The sequence below is a fragment of the Fulvia fulva genome, chromosome 6, assembly GCF_020509005.1.
Source record: "Fulvia fulva chromosome 6, complete sequence".
Classification (NCBI taxonomy): Eukaryota; Fungi; Ascomycota; class Dothideomycetes; order Mycosphaerellales; family Mycosphaerellaceae; genus Fulvia; species Fulvia fulva.
Genome location: NC_063017.1, coordinates 813280 through 829476, shown reverse-complemented (window position 1 = coordinate 829476; position 16197 = coordinate 813280). Strand labels below are relative to the sequence as shown.

The 16197-nt window shown below is 43.5% G+C and overlaps 2 protein-coding genes across 2 annotated transcripts; both read right to left on the bottom strand.

The window, feature by feature from the left end:
• Positions 1–3321: 3321 nt before the first annotated feature.
• On the bottom strand, positions 3322–3604 carry CLAFUR5_06786 (Ecp9-2; the record flags this gene model as incomplete). The annotated part of the gene is made up of 2 exons (XM_047905934.1): positions 3322–3435; positions 3485–3604. 2 exons carry the CDS (start codon positions 3602–3604, stop codon positions 3322–3324), a joined length of 234 nt encoding a protein of 77 aa, XP_047762975.1.
• Positions 3605–15334: 11730 nt separating this feature from the next.
• CLAFUR5_06785 (uncharacterized protein) lies at positions 15335–15615 on the bottom strand (the record flags this gene model as incomplete). The annotated part of the gene is made up of 2 exons (XM_047905933.1): positions 15335–15344; positions 15401–15615. 2 exons carry the CDS (start codon positions 15613–15615, stop codon positions 15335–15337), a joined length of 225 nt encoding a protein of 74 aa, XP_047762976.1.
• Between the last annotated feature and the right edge of the window lie 582 nt (positions 15616–16197).

Genomic DNA, 16197 nt, shown 5'->3' with positions numbered 1-16197 from the left:
CTACAACTCACTTCAGAATGGACCTGTGGAAAGGTCAATCCAAGCCTCTGAGAATACAGTGAGAGCTATGCTTGAGGACTCAAATATGCTAGTTGAATTCTGGCTAGAGGCCCTTATTACTCAAACTATGGTCAGAAACAGATCTCCAAATAGACCAATGATAGATGGTACTACTCTTTCACTAGAAGATGCCTTTACTGGCTAGGTACCATCAGTTGACCATTTAAGAGTCTAGGGATGTAAAGCAGTGGTCTATGTAGACCCGAGATCCTAACCTCAAGGCTTGAGAAGTGACAAGCTCATGAATAGGGGTAAAGAAGTTGTCTTTGTTAGCTATATAGAGAACACCACAAAGCAATGGCTCTGTTGGGAGCCTGATATGAAAGCTATCAAAACACACGGGCAAGTTGACTGGTTTGAGAATAAGAAGGGGGGTGATATAGATCTTGGCATCACCTTCACAAACCAGTCAAGCAGAGCCCTGAAGAGAAACCCCGTTGGAAGACCTCCTGCTCAGGTCTCCAGTTCATCAATGCAGCCACAGTAGCTCTAGGCAAAGCCTCTGTTTGTGCAACTTCCCCAACCTCTAAAAGACATTAGAGAATACCAGAAGAGTGGAGTAGAGGGGACTCCAAGAAAAGAAAAGGAAGAGGAACTTGTTCAGGAGGATCAACCTCAACAGCCACCTCAGCTTGTAGGCAATAAGAGGTCAAGGGGGGATGAAGATAATGGCTCTGCTGAGCATAAAGCCAAGCATTATAGGGCATTGATTGCTCAGATGTTTCATTTTGATCCAACTATGAGCTGGGTTGAGGGAATCCTGAATGATGTAGAGGGATATACATTTGCTACTGTTAGGCAGGCCATAGCCTACCAGCAGGAAGTGCCAATCCCAAAGTCCTATAAGGAGGCAGTGGGAGACCCTAATTGGAAACATATGTGGAAAGAGGCAATCTAGAAAGAACTTATTGCCTTAGGAAGCAACAACACCTTAGATCCAGTTGTACTACTAAGGGGTGCAAACCTGGTTATATCTAAGTAGGTTTTTGATGTAAAAAGAATGATCAGTAGAGCTATTGAACAGTTCAAGGCAAGACTGGTTACAAGAGGGTTTTCACAGAAATATAGTGTTGACTTTAAAGAGATCTTTGCACCTACTGTTAGGTATAATACCCTTAGGGTCTTCATAGCTATAGTATATAAGAGAGATCTTGAGATGTACTAGGTGGATGTGAACAATACTTTTACCGAAAGCAGCCTTCTTGAAGACATCTATATGATCCCACCCCTAGGTGTTGAAATTCCACTAAATATGGTCTTCAAGGTCCTTAGAAGCCTATATAGACTAAAGCAAGTAGCTAGAGATTAGAACAAGCTCTGTATTGCTAAGCTAGAACAGATTAGATCCACCTAGTCCTAGGTGAATCTATACCTACTTATCTATAGAGGAAGAGACATTATAGTCCTTACCTATATAGATAACATCCCTATTACAGCTCCAAAGCTGTTAGATGTTTAGTGGTTCAAGGCTAAATTTAGAAGAGTGTTTAAGATCAAAGATCTTAGGGAACCTAAGAAGATCCTTAGAATAAGGATTATAAGAAACAGGTCCTAAGGTACTATAAAGCTTAATCAAGGACACTACATCCAAACTAACCTTACTAAGATAGGTATCTCTCTAGAGAAGGCCACACCTACACTCTTACCTATAGACAGCTATAAGGATCTAAGACCTTTAGCTACTATAGATAAGAGGTGTAACAAACAGGAGTACTAGAGTTGCAATAGTACCTAGATATAGCTAATAACAACAACAAGGCCAGACCTTGCTTTCCCCCTTAGAAGAATCGGCTTATATATTGCTAACCCTTTAAAGCAACATCTTAGAGCTTTAAAGTAACTCTCTAGATATCTAAGATCATACCTAGACCTAGGCTTAATATATAGAAGAGGAGGAGGTATTCTCTAGGGATACTTAGATTCTGATTATACTATAGACAAGGCAGATAGAGTCTCAGTCCTTAGACATATATAGTTCCTTTATAGATCACCTATGTCCTAGATAAGTAGGAAGTAGAAGTCTGTTACTACATTAATAATAGAGGCTGAGTTTATAGCTATAAATATAGTAGCTAAGTAGTCACAGTTTCTTACTATAGTCCTTAGAGAGATAAGGTGTCCTGACCTAGTTAGAGAGTGTTTATTCTAACCTAGAATCAAGGCAAGTAGTACTATTAATGAGCTAAGACCCGTGAAGCTTATAGGTGACATCTAAGTAGCTTTGACCTTTATTAAAGATGCCTATGTCTATAATAGGTCAAAGTATATTAATGTGGTATACCACTATATTAGGAAACTCTAGTAGTAAAGAAAGGTTGTAGTAGATTACTACTATATAAAGGACATAGTTGCTAATAGGCTGACTAAGCCCCTTAATAGCTAGCAGTTTCAAAACTTTATAAGGTAGCTCTAGCTTATATAAGGGATTGTTTGAGACCTTCTGACCTAAGTAGGAGTGTTAAGAATATATAGGTCATAGGGTCAATATTAGGTGCTTAGGGGGATTAGTAATTAGGGCTTACTAGTCAAGTCCTAAATATAGCTGTCTCTCCTAAAACACCTATACTAACACCGGCGATACTAGATATAGATACACGCTATCCTATTAGGTCCTTCTTCGTCTTTCGTATAATCCGCCGTCTTCTACTACTACGCAACTCGTACCTATTTAATAGTATCTATACTCTCCTTACTAGTAGTAGGTAATCTAGTACGTAGGTTACGACTCTAACCGGAAAGACTATATAGATAGCGCTACTTCTTAAGGTTACCGTATTTAGCGTTAGTACGGCTCTATACCTTATCCTTATTTACCTTATCCTTTAAGTACTTAGGTACTACTTCCTAAATCTTATTAGTAGCGCGTTTCTAAGTAATAGGCTTAAATCTACTGCTAGTACTATCGTATTATCCGTTAGCGCGACTAAAGAGTAGTAAGTTATAGAGGGCTACTATTATCTCTAGAAATAACTTCTAAGTTACTATATTTCTCTTAGATATAACGGAGTATACATTACTACTACTCCTTCTACCGGCCCTATTTACTATCACGTTAGAAGTGTGGGAAGTCATTGTACGGGCTCATATAGGGTGTCTCAAGAGCAGGTTGTGTATTGCATGTGTCTATCTAGAATAGACCAGTGTTGCTCTTTAAGAGGCTACAGGTGACCAATCAGCCGCCTGATTCTTGGCGTACGTGGCCTCGAGTTTTGATGTTGGGCTCTTGCCTATGTACACGCTTGGATCGCGACAACTCCTCCCTTACGGCGCACAGAACCTTAACCCGTTGTTATGACACTCCGGTATCGCGTTCGGTCCTACCGTTTCGACGTTCGTGTCCCGCCAGACAGGGAAGTTGGGGCCTGGCGGCCCGCACTACCTATTTATGAGCGACGTGAAACATTAGTCCTCGGCCGCTACGTACACAGTATGTATGGTGACCGTTCAGCTCGCAATCACCGTTACCGGAAACTCCGTAATCGCACCATCGCCATCCTTTAACGACCGTAGACATACAAGCCAAGAGGATGGGATAGAGATTCATTATATAGGAATGTTGGTGAAGGATTGATGTGGTGGGAAGTCGTTATGTTTAGCTAGCTAGTCTGTAGGCAAGCCGCGCATCTTATAGGCGGATAGTACGAGCGCGACCCCTTTTGCAAAGAGATTCTATTTTGGAAACTTGCCTAGACTACTGTACAGCGTCTTCGTCAATTAGAGTTACATTTACAATGTTATAGTAAGGGCAAGGAACTAGGGGAGTAAGACCCGGGCATACATGATACATTGTGGAAAGATGGCATAACCTTGTAGCTGATGAGATTATGAGGTTGAAATGAGCGTTACAGGGTGCAAGGATATAATGGGTATTGGCCAAGGAAATTGCGATGACTAATTCAGGGCAACAACTTGCCCTACATAAGAGCCAATAAGGCACTACTTTCAAATGACATGGTATTTCACACCTTGCACACCAATGCCCTGTACTTTCCAATCGAGATCCCCAGTTTCATATACAGCGTCTTCGTGCGTTGGAGTCACATTTACTAAAGGCGCGAACCGATGATCCCAGTAAACTCCATGATCGTAGCAAATCGGTCAAAGTCCACGACGCGGAAGCTAAGGCCACTTGTGACTCCAACGCACGAAGACGCTGTATCGGCGGCGCCCCTACCCCTTCCTCGTAAGGGCCGCCCTGCTATTCGTTGCCGGCTCGAGTACGCAGAAATAATAGACGCTAGGGGGCCTTCGAGGTGCAATATCACGCGTCATACGGACCAAAGCGCCCACCTCCACCAAAAACAACACCACATCTTCAATCGTGTTTTCTTTATCCAATATCAGGCCCATTGCAACCAGCAAATTTATATACGTATCTGGATACATCACTGAACAAATTGTCATGCTTGGATTGGCTATATGTGGTGTTGTTGTCGCATGCTACCGTCGCAAACCTCTCACCTGTTTCTTGGATTGCAGAAGCTACTGCAAGATGACCAAACACCTTTCAACACCTCAAAAGAATCAGATAGTAGGAACCTATCATACTGCAGACTTAAGGGCATCAAGTGCTCGCAAAGAGACCTTGTTAAGACCTTCAAACCGCTCTTCGCACCCACAAGGCATCAGGTGCGCAATGCTCTGGACACTGCAGGCTCAAGACAGCCATATCACCTTCCAGAACCTCCACCTTCCGGACCAGATCAGCTCCTATCCAAGGAGGACTTGGACCGGTGTGAGCGGCTGCTTGAGAACTACCACAGCAGGGATCAGAAGAACGCAGTAGATACAAATTGTGACTATAGACGCAGCAGAACGAAGAACAAGGTGGTGTGGATATGAATAGAGAGATAGAACAACACCTTCACAAATGAACATAATCCCACCAGTTGTTTTGGGCGGTTTGGTCAGTATGGAGCGTGAATATGAACTAAAGCTCATTAAAGTGGGCGGCAAATGATGGTGCTCGGTCGGCTAAGTGGTGCTCGGGGAAGTATCGAGGGTTGGCCTCACTTGGCAAAATGTCGTGACCTTCGGCACGATTTGGGTTCGCAATGCCCTATGGACACGATCTCTCTTCACATTGCGGCTCACTCGAATCACCGATGCGACTGGAATCCTAGGACAGGCTTGGAGAGCTCCCACTAGAGGGTCTAGACGTGCCAATGAGTTGGACTTGCTACAAGTTCGCATTGTAGAAGGATCCTACCTCCATTTTCATCAAAGAGCCGGGCTTCGCCCGGCCCGCAGAGCCATCCAAGCAAATCTTAACGCGCCATTTTGTTTGCTCCCTACGGGCCTAATGCGAATACGCGCTGCTTGACCGAGCTGTAGCTTATACTATGAAAAGATGGCATAACCTCATAGCGTAAGATGAGATTATAAGATTGAAATAAGCGTTATAGGGTATAAGAATATAATAGGTATTAGCCGGGGAGATCACGATAGCTAATTTAGGGTAATAACTTACCCTATATAAGAGCTAATAAGGTAACGTACTTTACTACCGAGCGGGCTATACTACCGAGCGGGCTACTTTTACTAAGAACTATACTACTTCTATAGATATAGCTATGTCACGGGCAGCCCGCAACCCCTTACTACAGCTACGTCAGCCCGGGTGAGCCGCGGACCTTCCGTATCGGGTTAGCGCGGCTTGGCTTTACTTTATAACTTCGCCGCGCCTCGCGCTCCTCTTTTATAGCCTCGTAGAATAATAACTCTCTTATTCGGACCCTACGGTACGCGCGCCCTTATAAGCTATATAACTACTATTATAGCGTATATTGTCTTTAAACGAGGCCAAACCGACCTTAGCTGTCTAGGCCACGAAATGCGATGCGATAATTACGAATCGACTTACTATAAAGGTATACGACGCGTCTCGAACTATACTAGGGTATCGATTGAATAGACGACCTCCTCGGGGTAACTACGAGCCTAAATCGAAGAAGCTTATAGAGCTAGAAGAGAGGGTGATACTTGAGTATATACTCGAGCTAGAACTTAGAGGTTTCCCGCTATTAAAGGCTAGTATACGAGTAATAGCCGATTTATTACTATAAGAGAAGGGTCTTAAGCCCCCTAGTCTTAGTTAGACAGACAGGTTTATTAGGCGGTATCGTAAGCTAAAGGTTCGTATAACACGTAGATACGATCGTTAGCGAGCTATAATAGAAGATCTAGACGTTATCGAGAAGTAGTTCTTATTTATACGTAATAAAAAGGAGAAGTATAGTATCCTTAACTAGGACACCTATAACTTCGACGAGACAGGGTTTATAATAGGTGTTATTACGTCTTAGAGCGTCGTTACGGGTTCAGAAAGGCGTAGTAGAAAGATGAAGGTCGTTTAATAGGGCAATAGAGAATAGGTAACAGTAATTAAGACTATCTATATAGACGGAATAGCGCTCCTACCCTACGTCATCCTTATAGGCAAACAGTATATTAGCACCTAGTACTAAGACAGTAACTTAGGTCTAGACTAGACAATCGGGCTAATAGAGAACGGCTAGACTAATAATAAGTTCGGTGTACGGTAGCTAGAGCATTTCTAGAAGTATACTATAGCTCGTACGACTAGGGTATAGAGACTACTTATTATCGATAGCTACGAGAGCTATCACTCGAAGGCATTCTAGAATCTATATAAGGAATATAAGATCTTGGCCCTATATATACTATCGTACGCCTCGTACTTACTCTAGCTATTAGATATAGGTTACTATTTGCCTTTAAAGAAGGTATATAGTACTTAGCTCTCGGGCTTAGTACGCTAGCGTATTACTTATATCGATAAAGTAGAGTTCCTACGCGCCTCCCTATAGGTAGTGATAGACAAGCTTAATAATAAGCTACGTACGCTAACCCCTCTAGCTCCGGACTCTACCCCTTAGGAGTCGAAGACACTATAAACTACAAAAGAATTCGACTCTTAATCGACACTAGTAACGAACAAAATGCGTATCCGGGCAGGTTCATTACTAAACTCGTTATAAGAAGGGGTGTATTAGCTTATAAAAGGGAGTAGAGAGATAGCGTATTAGATAGCTCTTATACGAAGCGAGATTAGTAAGCTACGTAAGTCTAATAAGGCCCTTATATAGCGGAAAGCACGAAAGCGTAAGTATATATAGTCTAGAGGGTCTCTAACCTTTAATAAGGCGTCGTAATTAATACCTCTAGAGGATACTAGGAGGTAGGAAGTAAGTAGAGAGTCGCTAGATAGTGTTCGGCTAGTACTAAGGCTACGATACTATAAGCGATATAGCGAGTCGGGGTATAACGTACGTACCTATTAAGTAGACTCGCTAGATAGCGAAGAATCTAGAGAGGAATTGTCCTCCTAGTAACGATTCTATAGGATGTCGTCGTATTAAGATACCGTCGTAAGTAAAGTAGAAGTAGTATAGTTCTTAGTAAAAGTAGCCCGCTCGGTAGTATAGCCCGCTCGGTAGTAAAGTACGTTACTACTTTCAAATGATATAGTTTTTCACACCTTATAAACTAATGTTCTATACTTTCTAATCGAGATCCCTAGTTTTATATATACTATCCCTTCGTAGACCGAGATTTCATCCTACTCTATAAGGTTTTAGTTAAGTTACGGAAGGTACCGCTAATATTAGTAGCTTAGTAGGCCTATACGTAGCAAGTTAGATATCCGAGATACTCTATATAGTAAAGCGCTAGCTTAGTAGTATTAATCTCTTTCAAAGCTATAATGTAAAGTACTAGTAAGCTAGGAATACTAGTAAGCTAGGAATTTTGTCTTAGTATAACTAACTTCTTTATTATTATACTATATCTTAATAATATAACATATAATCGTCTAATAAAGAAGGTAGAATTGCTCTAACCCTCTCTACCTATCGTTAGGGCTAATTTCTAAGTCTCCTACGCGTAGCTATAGTATATTACGTACCTTGTTTAACGCTAACTAGCCGGTACTACGGAATTACTCCTCGCGTCGATACCCGCCCTATCTAGTACAAACCGATATTAACCGAAGAATAGACAATTATTCGATATATTCTCGACCTCGATTCGCGAGGATTTACGCCTACCCTTAGCGAGGCAGTAGATATAGCGGATAAGCTACTTAGTAAACGCGACGCGGATCCGGTAGGTAAGAACTAGGTAGAGAGATTCGTTTCGCGCTCTACTAAGCTTAAAACGGCCTTTAACCGAGCGAAGGACCGTTAGAGAATACTCTAGGAAGATCTAGAAGTTATAAGCGCCTAGTTCAAGCTTATATAAGAGACGATTATTAATTATAGCGTATATAACGAGGATATCTATAACTTTGATAAGACGGGCTTTTAAATAGGCGTGATTAGCTTTATAAAAGTCGTTACTAGCTCAGAACGACGCTCTCGCTCTACGGCTACTTAGCCTAGTTATAGAGAGTAGGTTTTAGTTATTTAGAGTATCTATACCGCTAGCTACTCGACCCCGCCCTTTATTATCTATAAAGGGCGCGTCTACATTTTAGTATAGTATAAAGAGGTAGATATACCGCGGAATTAGAAGCTTACGGTCTCTAAGAATAGATAGATAAATAACGTACTTAGCCTCGAGTAGTGAAAGCACTTTGACGCGTATATAGAGGCGCGTTCTATAGGTAGCTATAGGTTACTTATTTTAGACGGCTATAAGAGCTATTTAAACTAGGGTTTTAAGGACTACTATCTAGACTATAAAATTCTTACGCTCTATATACCGGCGTATTTGTCGTATATCCTATAGCCTCTTAACGTAGTTTGTTTTATGCCGTTAAAGCTAAAGTACTTATAACGTATACGGGACTTAGCGCGTTAGCGCGTCTTCTATATTAATAAAGAAACCTTCCTTCCGGCGTATAAAGACGCGTTTTTCGACATATTTACCGCGTCAAACTATAAGAAGGCCTTTAAGGCTATAGAGTTAGTTCCTATTAACGCGTAAGTAGTACTTAATTGCCTTAATATATGCCTACCAACCCCGCTAGGACTACCCCCGTCTTAGACGACATTATAGTAGTCTTAAACTCTAAGTAATTCGAAGGAGTTTACGTTATAATCTAAGCTTATCTACGACGCTATACTAAGCAACTTCAAAACAGCTTATAATAGCTTCTCTTACCTTATAAAAGGCGGTGAAGTAATGCTATAAGAGAATGCGCTTCTTAGAGCTCGTAACTCTAAGCTTAAACGATAAGTTAAGACTCTTATAAAGCGCTAATCTCGTAAACGAAAGCGTCTCTAGTACGGCGGGGTCTTAGAGTATAGAGTTAGCTTGTTATAGGTAGTCGTCGAGCCGTTAAAGGCTATAGAATAGTTGAAGAAGAGTCGTAGGTCAGAGGGTACGAAAGAGGGCTAGCTAAGTAGACGGCGGTATTACAAATATAGGTCGGTAGGTATATCGTATTAGTTAAGACACTAGTATAGCGTTAGTACGAGACTACTATAGAGATCGTCGTCATATAGTAAAACGTAGGTGAAACCGCTAAGGCGTCGGGAAAGGAGTAGGGGCTAGAGATCTAGATTCCCCCTATATAGCTATAAGAATATAACACATATATAAAACCGATAACTAACTAATATCGGTAGCTGATCTAGGTCCTAAGGGGACACGATGATAGCGATCGCAGGAAACGACCAGGAGCAGGAGAGTAACGAGTAGAAGGAGGTCTACAGGAAGGCAGAAACAATGGCAATGGCAGGAGATGGCGAGCACCTAGAAAGAGCATCTAAGGGGATGATTTTGGAGCTCCTTGGAGGGCTAAAGGCACTAAGGAGCCAAACAGGACAGATCATTAACAGGACAGTAGCAGCAGCAGCAAAGAAGAGGATATAGGAAGGCTAGAAACCAAGCCAACCAACCTGGGCAGCAGTTGCATCCCAAAACCCTCCCCCCTAGAAAACAGCTATCAAGATCTACATTTCCGACCAGCAAGAGCAGAAAGAGATTGAGGGCCTGTTAGGCAAGGAGATCATATAGAAGATTGGGATATAAGGCATCATTGGAGCTAGGAAAGAGAAGGGAGGGGTCCTTAAGCTGTTCATAGCACAGGAGCAAGACAGGAAGAGGCTAGAGACACAGAAGGAGTGGACAGTCAAACTAGGCAAGACGGCTAAGGTCTCACACTAACAAAATATAGTGATTGCCTATGGGATGACCACAAAGTTTGACATTGAAGGAGACCTTAAGAGGCTGCAGGACCAGAACCAGGCTATATGCCTAGGGCTACAGATCACAAAAGCAGCATAGGTCAACAGAAAGACAAAGGACATAAAGAGAGAGTCTTCTCTAGTGCGCTAGATAGGCACTATAGAACAGGCAAACACCGTGCTTGACAAGGGCATCTTCTGGAAATGTAAAAGAATGGACACAGAAATCTATAGAAGCACCTATAGACTACTGCAATGCTTCAAGTGCCAACAGTTTAGTTATATCTCTACTAGATGCCCAAGCCAAAAGGACACTTGTTCCCACTGTGCTAGTAGCCACAAAGTACAGAATTGCACAGCCCCAAAGAGTGAAGCCAGATGTGCATGCTATGGAAAGAAACACCCTTCCTGGTCCCAAGACTGCACAGCTAGGATTGAGGCAAAGAGGAGGGCAAGAGAAGCCAGGATCAACACCCCTATCAGATTCCAGACAGGGACAATCACCCAAGAACCCCTAAGGACTGTCTATAACCCTCTAAAAAGAGGCAGAACAGAAGAGACCACACAGGCCCAAGGCCACCCTGCTATAGGTAGACCAAAATCAATTGTGGTTGCAGGAAGAGACCCGTCACAAAGCAGGCTTAACCTTACCACAATCCCAAATAGCAGCCAGCAGCAGGAAGCACGAGAAGACCAGTAGGAGACCAGCATGGATGAGTCATGATTGAGACACCCAATCTTACCACTATCCAGTACAATGTCAACAAAAGCCAGCACAAGGTCCAGAGAAGCTTTCTCTAAGCCCTGGACCCAAAGAAACACCTAGTCATTACAGTCTAGGAACCTTGGATCAACAGCAAATCTAACAGACTATCTACTGCTAACGACCCAAGGTATCACACACTCCTAGCCAAACAAGGCACCCCTAGAACATGCATGTACATCAGCAAAGAGATGGCAACAGACAGCTAGGAACAAATCCAACAGGAAGGGGGAGACATCACCTTAGTCAGACTCAACACCAACCAAGGCAGCATCCACATCCACAGTGTATACAACCCACGCCTAGCTTCAGAAGCAGCACCCAGCTGGGCACACTACAACAGCTGCCAGACATCTTGTAGAGTGACTCCCAACACATCGTGCTAGGAGACTTCAACTTGCACCATCCTACATAGGGATCAGACTTTGCACCTGCCCATTACTTCCTAGCTAACAGACTCCTCTCCACTACCCAAAGCAACAACATGCACCTAGTTACCCCAAAGGGCCTAACTACCTGGTCACAGAGAGCAAGCTCAAGCACCATTGACCTGTGCTTTGCATCACATGACCTGCAGCAGAAGGTCACCAGATGCTGGGTTAACTAGGACTTAGAGTCCTCATCAGATCACCTCCCAATTCAGGTGGAGTTTGAAACACAGACACAGCAGGAAGGAGACCTAGAGCCTCAGCTGGCCTGGAAGGCAGCCAACTAGGAACAGATCAGACAAGACCTGGAACAGAAGCTAGCTGGACTAGAGACCAGGAGACTGGAAACAGCCTTAGACATAGACCAAGCAGTGGCAGAACTGGTTAGAACAATGTAGGAAACTGCAGCAGCCCACACCAGAGAAAAGAAACAGTCACTGTACTCGAAGCCATTCTGGACAAAGGAATGCTTAGAGAAGGTCAAGGCAGCCAGGCAGGCCAGGAGAGCCCTTACCCAGAGTCACTCCCAGGAAGCATGGGGCAGATACAACCAGGCAACCAGAGACAAGAAGGCCCAGATCAAGAGGGACAAGATGCTGGAGTGGAGATCAACAGTTGGATCCATTACCCAGAATCCTGAGAAGATGTAGAAACTAGCAAATTGGGCAAGACAACCTACACAGGACAGAAACATACTGCCCCAGTTTCCAAACATTGAAGACCAGGAAGGAGTAATCCAACACACTCTCCTAGGAAAGGCACAGGCATTGGGGAAACATTTCTTTGGCACACAGGTAGAAGCTGACCTGCAGGATCTGGAGGGCAGTGTATATCCAACACCACTAGAGCAATCCTGCATAGTGGGAGAGGGAGAGATCAAGAGCATCATTAAGAGACTCTCAGGAAACAAGGCCCCAGGACCAGATAGGATTCCAAACTTGTTCATCAAGACATACAAGGACCAGATCTCCCCTGCACTGTCAAACATCTTTTCACAGTGCATAGCCCAAGGACACTGCCCTAAACACTTCAAGGAGTCACTGACTGTGGTCTTGAGAAAACCACAGAAAGAGGACTACACAAAGCTAAAGGCATACAGACCTATTGCCTTGCTCAACACACTAGGCAAACTCCTGGAAAAGATCATAGCAGAAAGGCTGACAAACCTAGCTGAAGAACATGGAATTCTCCCTGAAGAACAGATGGGAGGCAGGAAACAAAGATCAACACTAACAGCTGTGGAACTTATCACAGAGCAGATCAAGACCCTATGGCACTTTGGGAACAACAAAGCAGCCACACTCCTCTCACTAGACATATCAGGAGCCTTTGACAATGTCTCACACCAGAGGCTGATCCACATCCTAAAACAGAAGGCTATCCCTAACTGGACAGTCCAGTTCATCCAGTCCTTCCTTAGAGGCAGAACCACAAGACTAAGACTGGGCAGATACAAATCTGACAGCATGCCTACAGAGACAGGAATCCCACAGGGATCAACAATGTCTCTAATCCTGTTTCTCCCTTTTTATGGCAGACCTGCCAGCAAAGCTAAACTCTAGAAACACATCAGCCTTAGGGTTTGTGGATGACACAAACATCCTAGCCTGGTCAGACAGCACAGAAGAGAACTGTAGAATCTTGTAGAAGAAACACAAGGAATGCGAGGAATAGGCCAGGAAACATAGAGCCAGATTTGCCCCAGAGAAGTATCAACTCATCCACTTCAGTAGAGCCAGAAACAGACACAATATGCAAGCCCTAATCACTATTCAGGGACACACAACAGAACCCTCAAGTGAATTAAGGGTGCTAGGAATATGGCTGGATCCAAAGCTTAGCTGGGGACCACAGGTCAAGAAAGCACAGGCAAGAGCAGACAACAATAGGCAATCAATTGACAGGCTTACAGCCTCTATAAAGGGAGCCACATTTGCGAAAGCAAAGGTTATGTACAAGGCCATTGTGAAGCCAGCCATGCTATATAGAGCCCAGATCTGGTCAGCCCAAGACAAGATCCTAAAGAGAATTGCAGATCCTATCAGCAGAGCCCAAGCCTCCTGTCTGAAAAAGGTGCTTGGAGCGTACAAGTCAACTCTAACAAGGGTGGTCGAAATGGAGTCTGGCTCCCCACCAGCCAAGCTCTACCTTCAAGGGTTGAGATACCAGTATGCAGGAAAGACGTCTGCATACCCAGCCTAGCTAGTAATCCAGAAGGCAGTCAACAAAATCAGGAGCCAGTGCACAAGAAGGCACAGACAAGCAAGACCCAATCCAGCCCCACAGAAGCAGCAGGACCTGCAGAAGTTCAAAGAGCTAACAGAACAGCTGCACCTAGCCCAGCAGGAACAGGACAGAGGGGCTCAGGGGAGAGAATCAGCAGCCAGCCAAGGGAAGAAGCAACAGTCTCTAGCTGAAAGGATGGTAGGACTCCTCTGGAAGACTGAATGGACAAGAACCCCACAGAGGCCAGGAACCCCAAAGGCACTCCAACAGTTTGGTAGCCACAACTACCTACTGTACTCAGACCTGACCAGGTCAGAAGCAAGCATAGCAATACAAATCCGCTCTGAACACATCGGAGTCAGGGAATACCTGCATCAGAGAAAAGTCCCAGGTATCGAAGACAAGAGTTGCCAATGCGGCTACCTGTCCCAGAATGTCGAACATAGACTTCTGGTTTGCAAAGAATGGAGTACAGGGAGAGGTGAATGGAGGGCAAGGGCAAGGAACAGAAACTTCCAAGCCATGATCAGCAATAAGGGAGACCTCTAGAGAATTACAAGGTGGATCATCCACCAAGGATTTTTGGAGCAGTTCTCTCTTACTAGGGAAACAGAGAGATGGATTGAGGAGAGAAAGAAGGAGGAGGAGAGCAGGAAGAGGGGGACAACTCCAGGGTTGCAGACAAGGTAGTCAGAGGCTAACCACCATGACACTAGTGCACTCTAATGGAAGGAAAACTGCGAACTCATGGCAAGGAAGCTATTAGAGAAGGAGAGGAGGTTTTTACCTAGGAACAGGTTTCCTACCTTATGTAGCAACATATATAGACATAAACCCGCATGGGCCGGAGGGCACCACAACGGGTAAATGAATCATCTATCTATCTATCTATATAGGTATAAGAGACTACGTCTCTAATCCTAGGGAATAAGATACCTTTATAACTAAAAGCTATTCTACTATATACCGTCGAATACTATATTAGTCCTTCCTCGTTCCCTATTACCTATCTTAACTTCTATACGTATATATACTATACCTATTTAATAGGCGGTATAGTAACTACGGTCGGACTAGCTATAACGTACGAACGTACTAGGAAGATAAAGAGAACAATTCTAAATCGGATAAGAGTACTAAGTTCACTAGTTCTCTATTTAATAGTAGTGAAAACGATTAATAAAGAATACGAGTTAGTCGTACTAAGACAAGATTCCTAGCTTACTAGTGTTCCTAGCTTACTAGTGCTTTACGTTATATAGAGTGTTTTGAAAGTAGGTAGTGTATTATATATGTCTATCTAAGAATTAAAGAGGCTGCCGTTAGAAAGGCTGTTTAGGTAATTAATTAATCACCTAATTCTTAGCGGTTACTACCTAAGGTGTAATAGGCTACTGCCTATCGTGCACGCGACAGCTCCACTCCGCTACGATTACCCTTAGAAGTTCACAACCGCTAATAGCACCTTTTTTGACCGAGAATATATTACGTAGCTACACCTTAACGAGTCTTCGAGTAGACCATTTCAGAACGTACTACTTCCACCTCGTCGTTTCGAATCGTCGCCTCGGGAGTGTTCTGCTTCCGTATACAAGCTCCTTTCTTAGGTTAGGGACACCACTAAACACGATACTCTCGCTATAGCCGGCGCTATTCTCCCCTTAACGAGCCGCTACGATCTAAAGAGTCTTAAGACCAGGTTACTAATTATAACTTCACAAGATATTAGCAAGACTATAGAGTTGCTCTAGAACATTCTAGCGACTTACTAGTGTCCCTTATAATTACAGCTAACACTCGGAAAAGCGGGATCGTTACAGCAAATTTTATAGAATAGGAATCCGCCCTTAATTTGCTTATACGCGTTAGAGCAGGTGTTGTTATCGCCGACGTATCTAGCCGTATCGCCTACACATATTTTGTAGTAGGCCGTTACTAGGCTAGTAAAAGCGGCCAAAGAGAAGATCGTTATAATGAGCTTCATTTCGAAGTTCGAGTATCGCTACGGTTAGGTTATAGTAAGACTAAGCGGAGCGCGAGTAGGTTTATAGATAGTCTATCTATTACAGGGGTAATTAACGAGTGGAGATGATGGTTAGAGGGTTTAAATAGGGGTTATAGGGTGTAGGGTTTGTAGCATTAATAAGGCCCGGTAGTTATAGTAGTAGTATATGATTTTGCCTTAGGCAGCCGGCGGATCGCGACAAAATTAGCGACATCGTGAACGTTAAAGTTCTTAGACTACCTTATTTACGTACTTCACATCCTTTTTACGCATCGCTATGGCCGATAAGTAAGACAAGAAGTACGGACACGTGTAGTAGTATATAGCAGGTTGTCTAGCCTATAACCGGGCTATCTTCGATATAAGACGGTAGAAAGCGCGTTAAGAGTACGATATAAGTTTTAGTAGGGGACATTACGACGACTTAGGGCATCAACTTGCCCTAGATAAGCGCCGATAAGGCACTACTCTTAAATGAGATAGGTTTTCACACCTTGTAGCCTCTACCCTATATTTTTAATCGAGGTTCCCTAGTTTTATACCTAGAGCTACCTTCGAGCA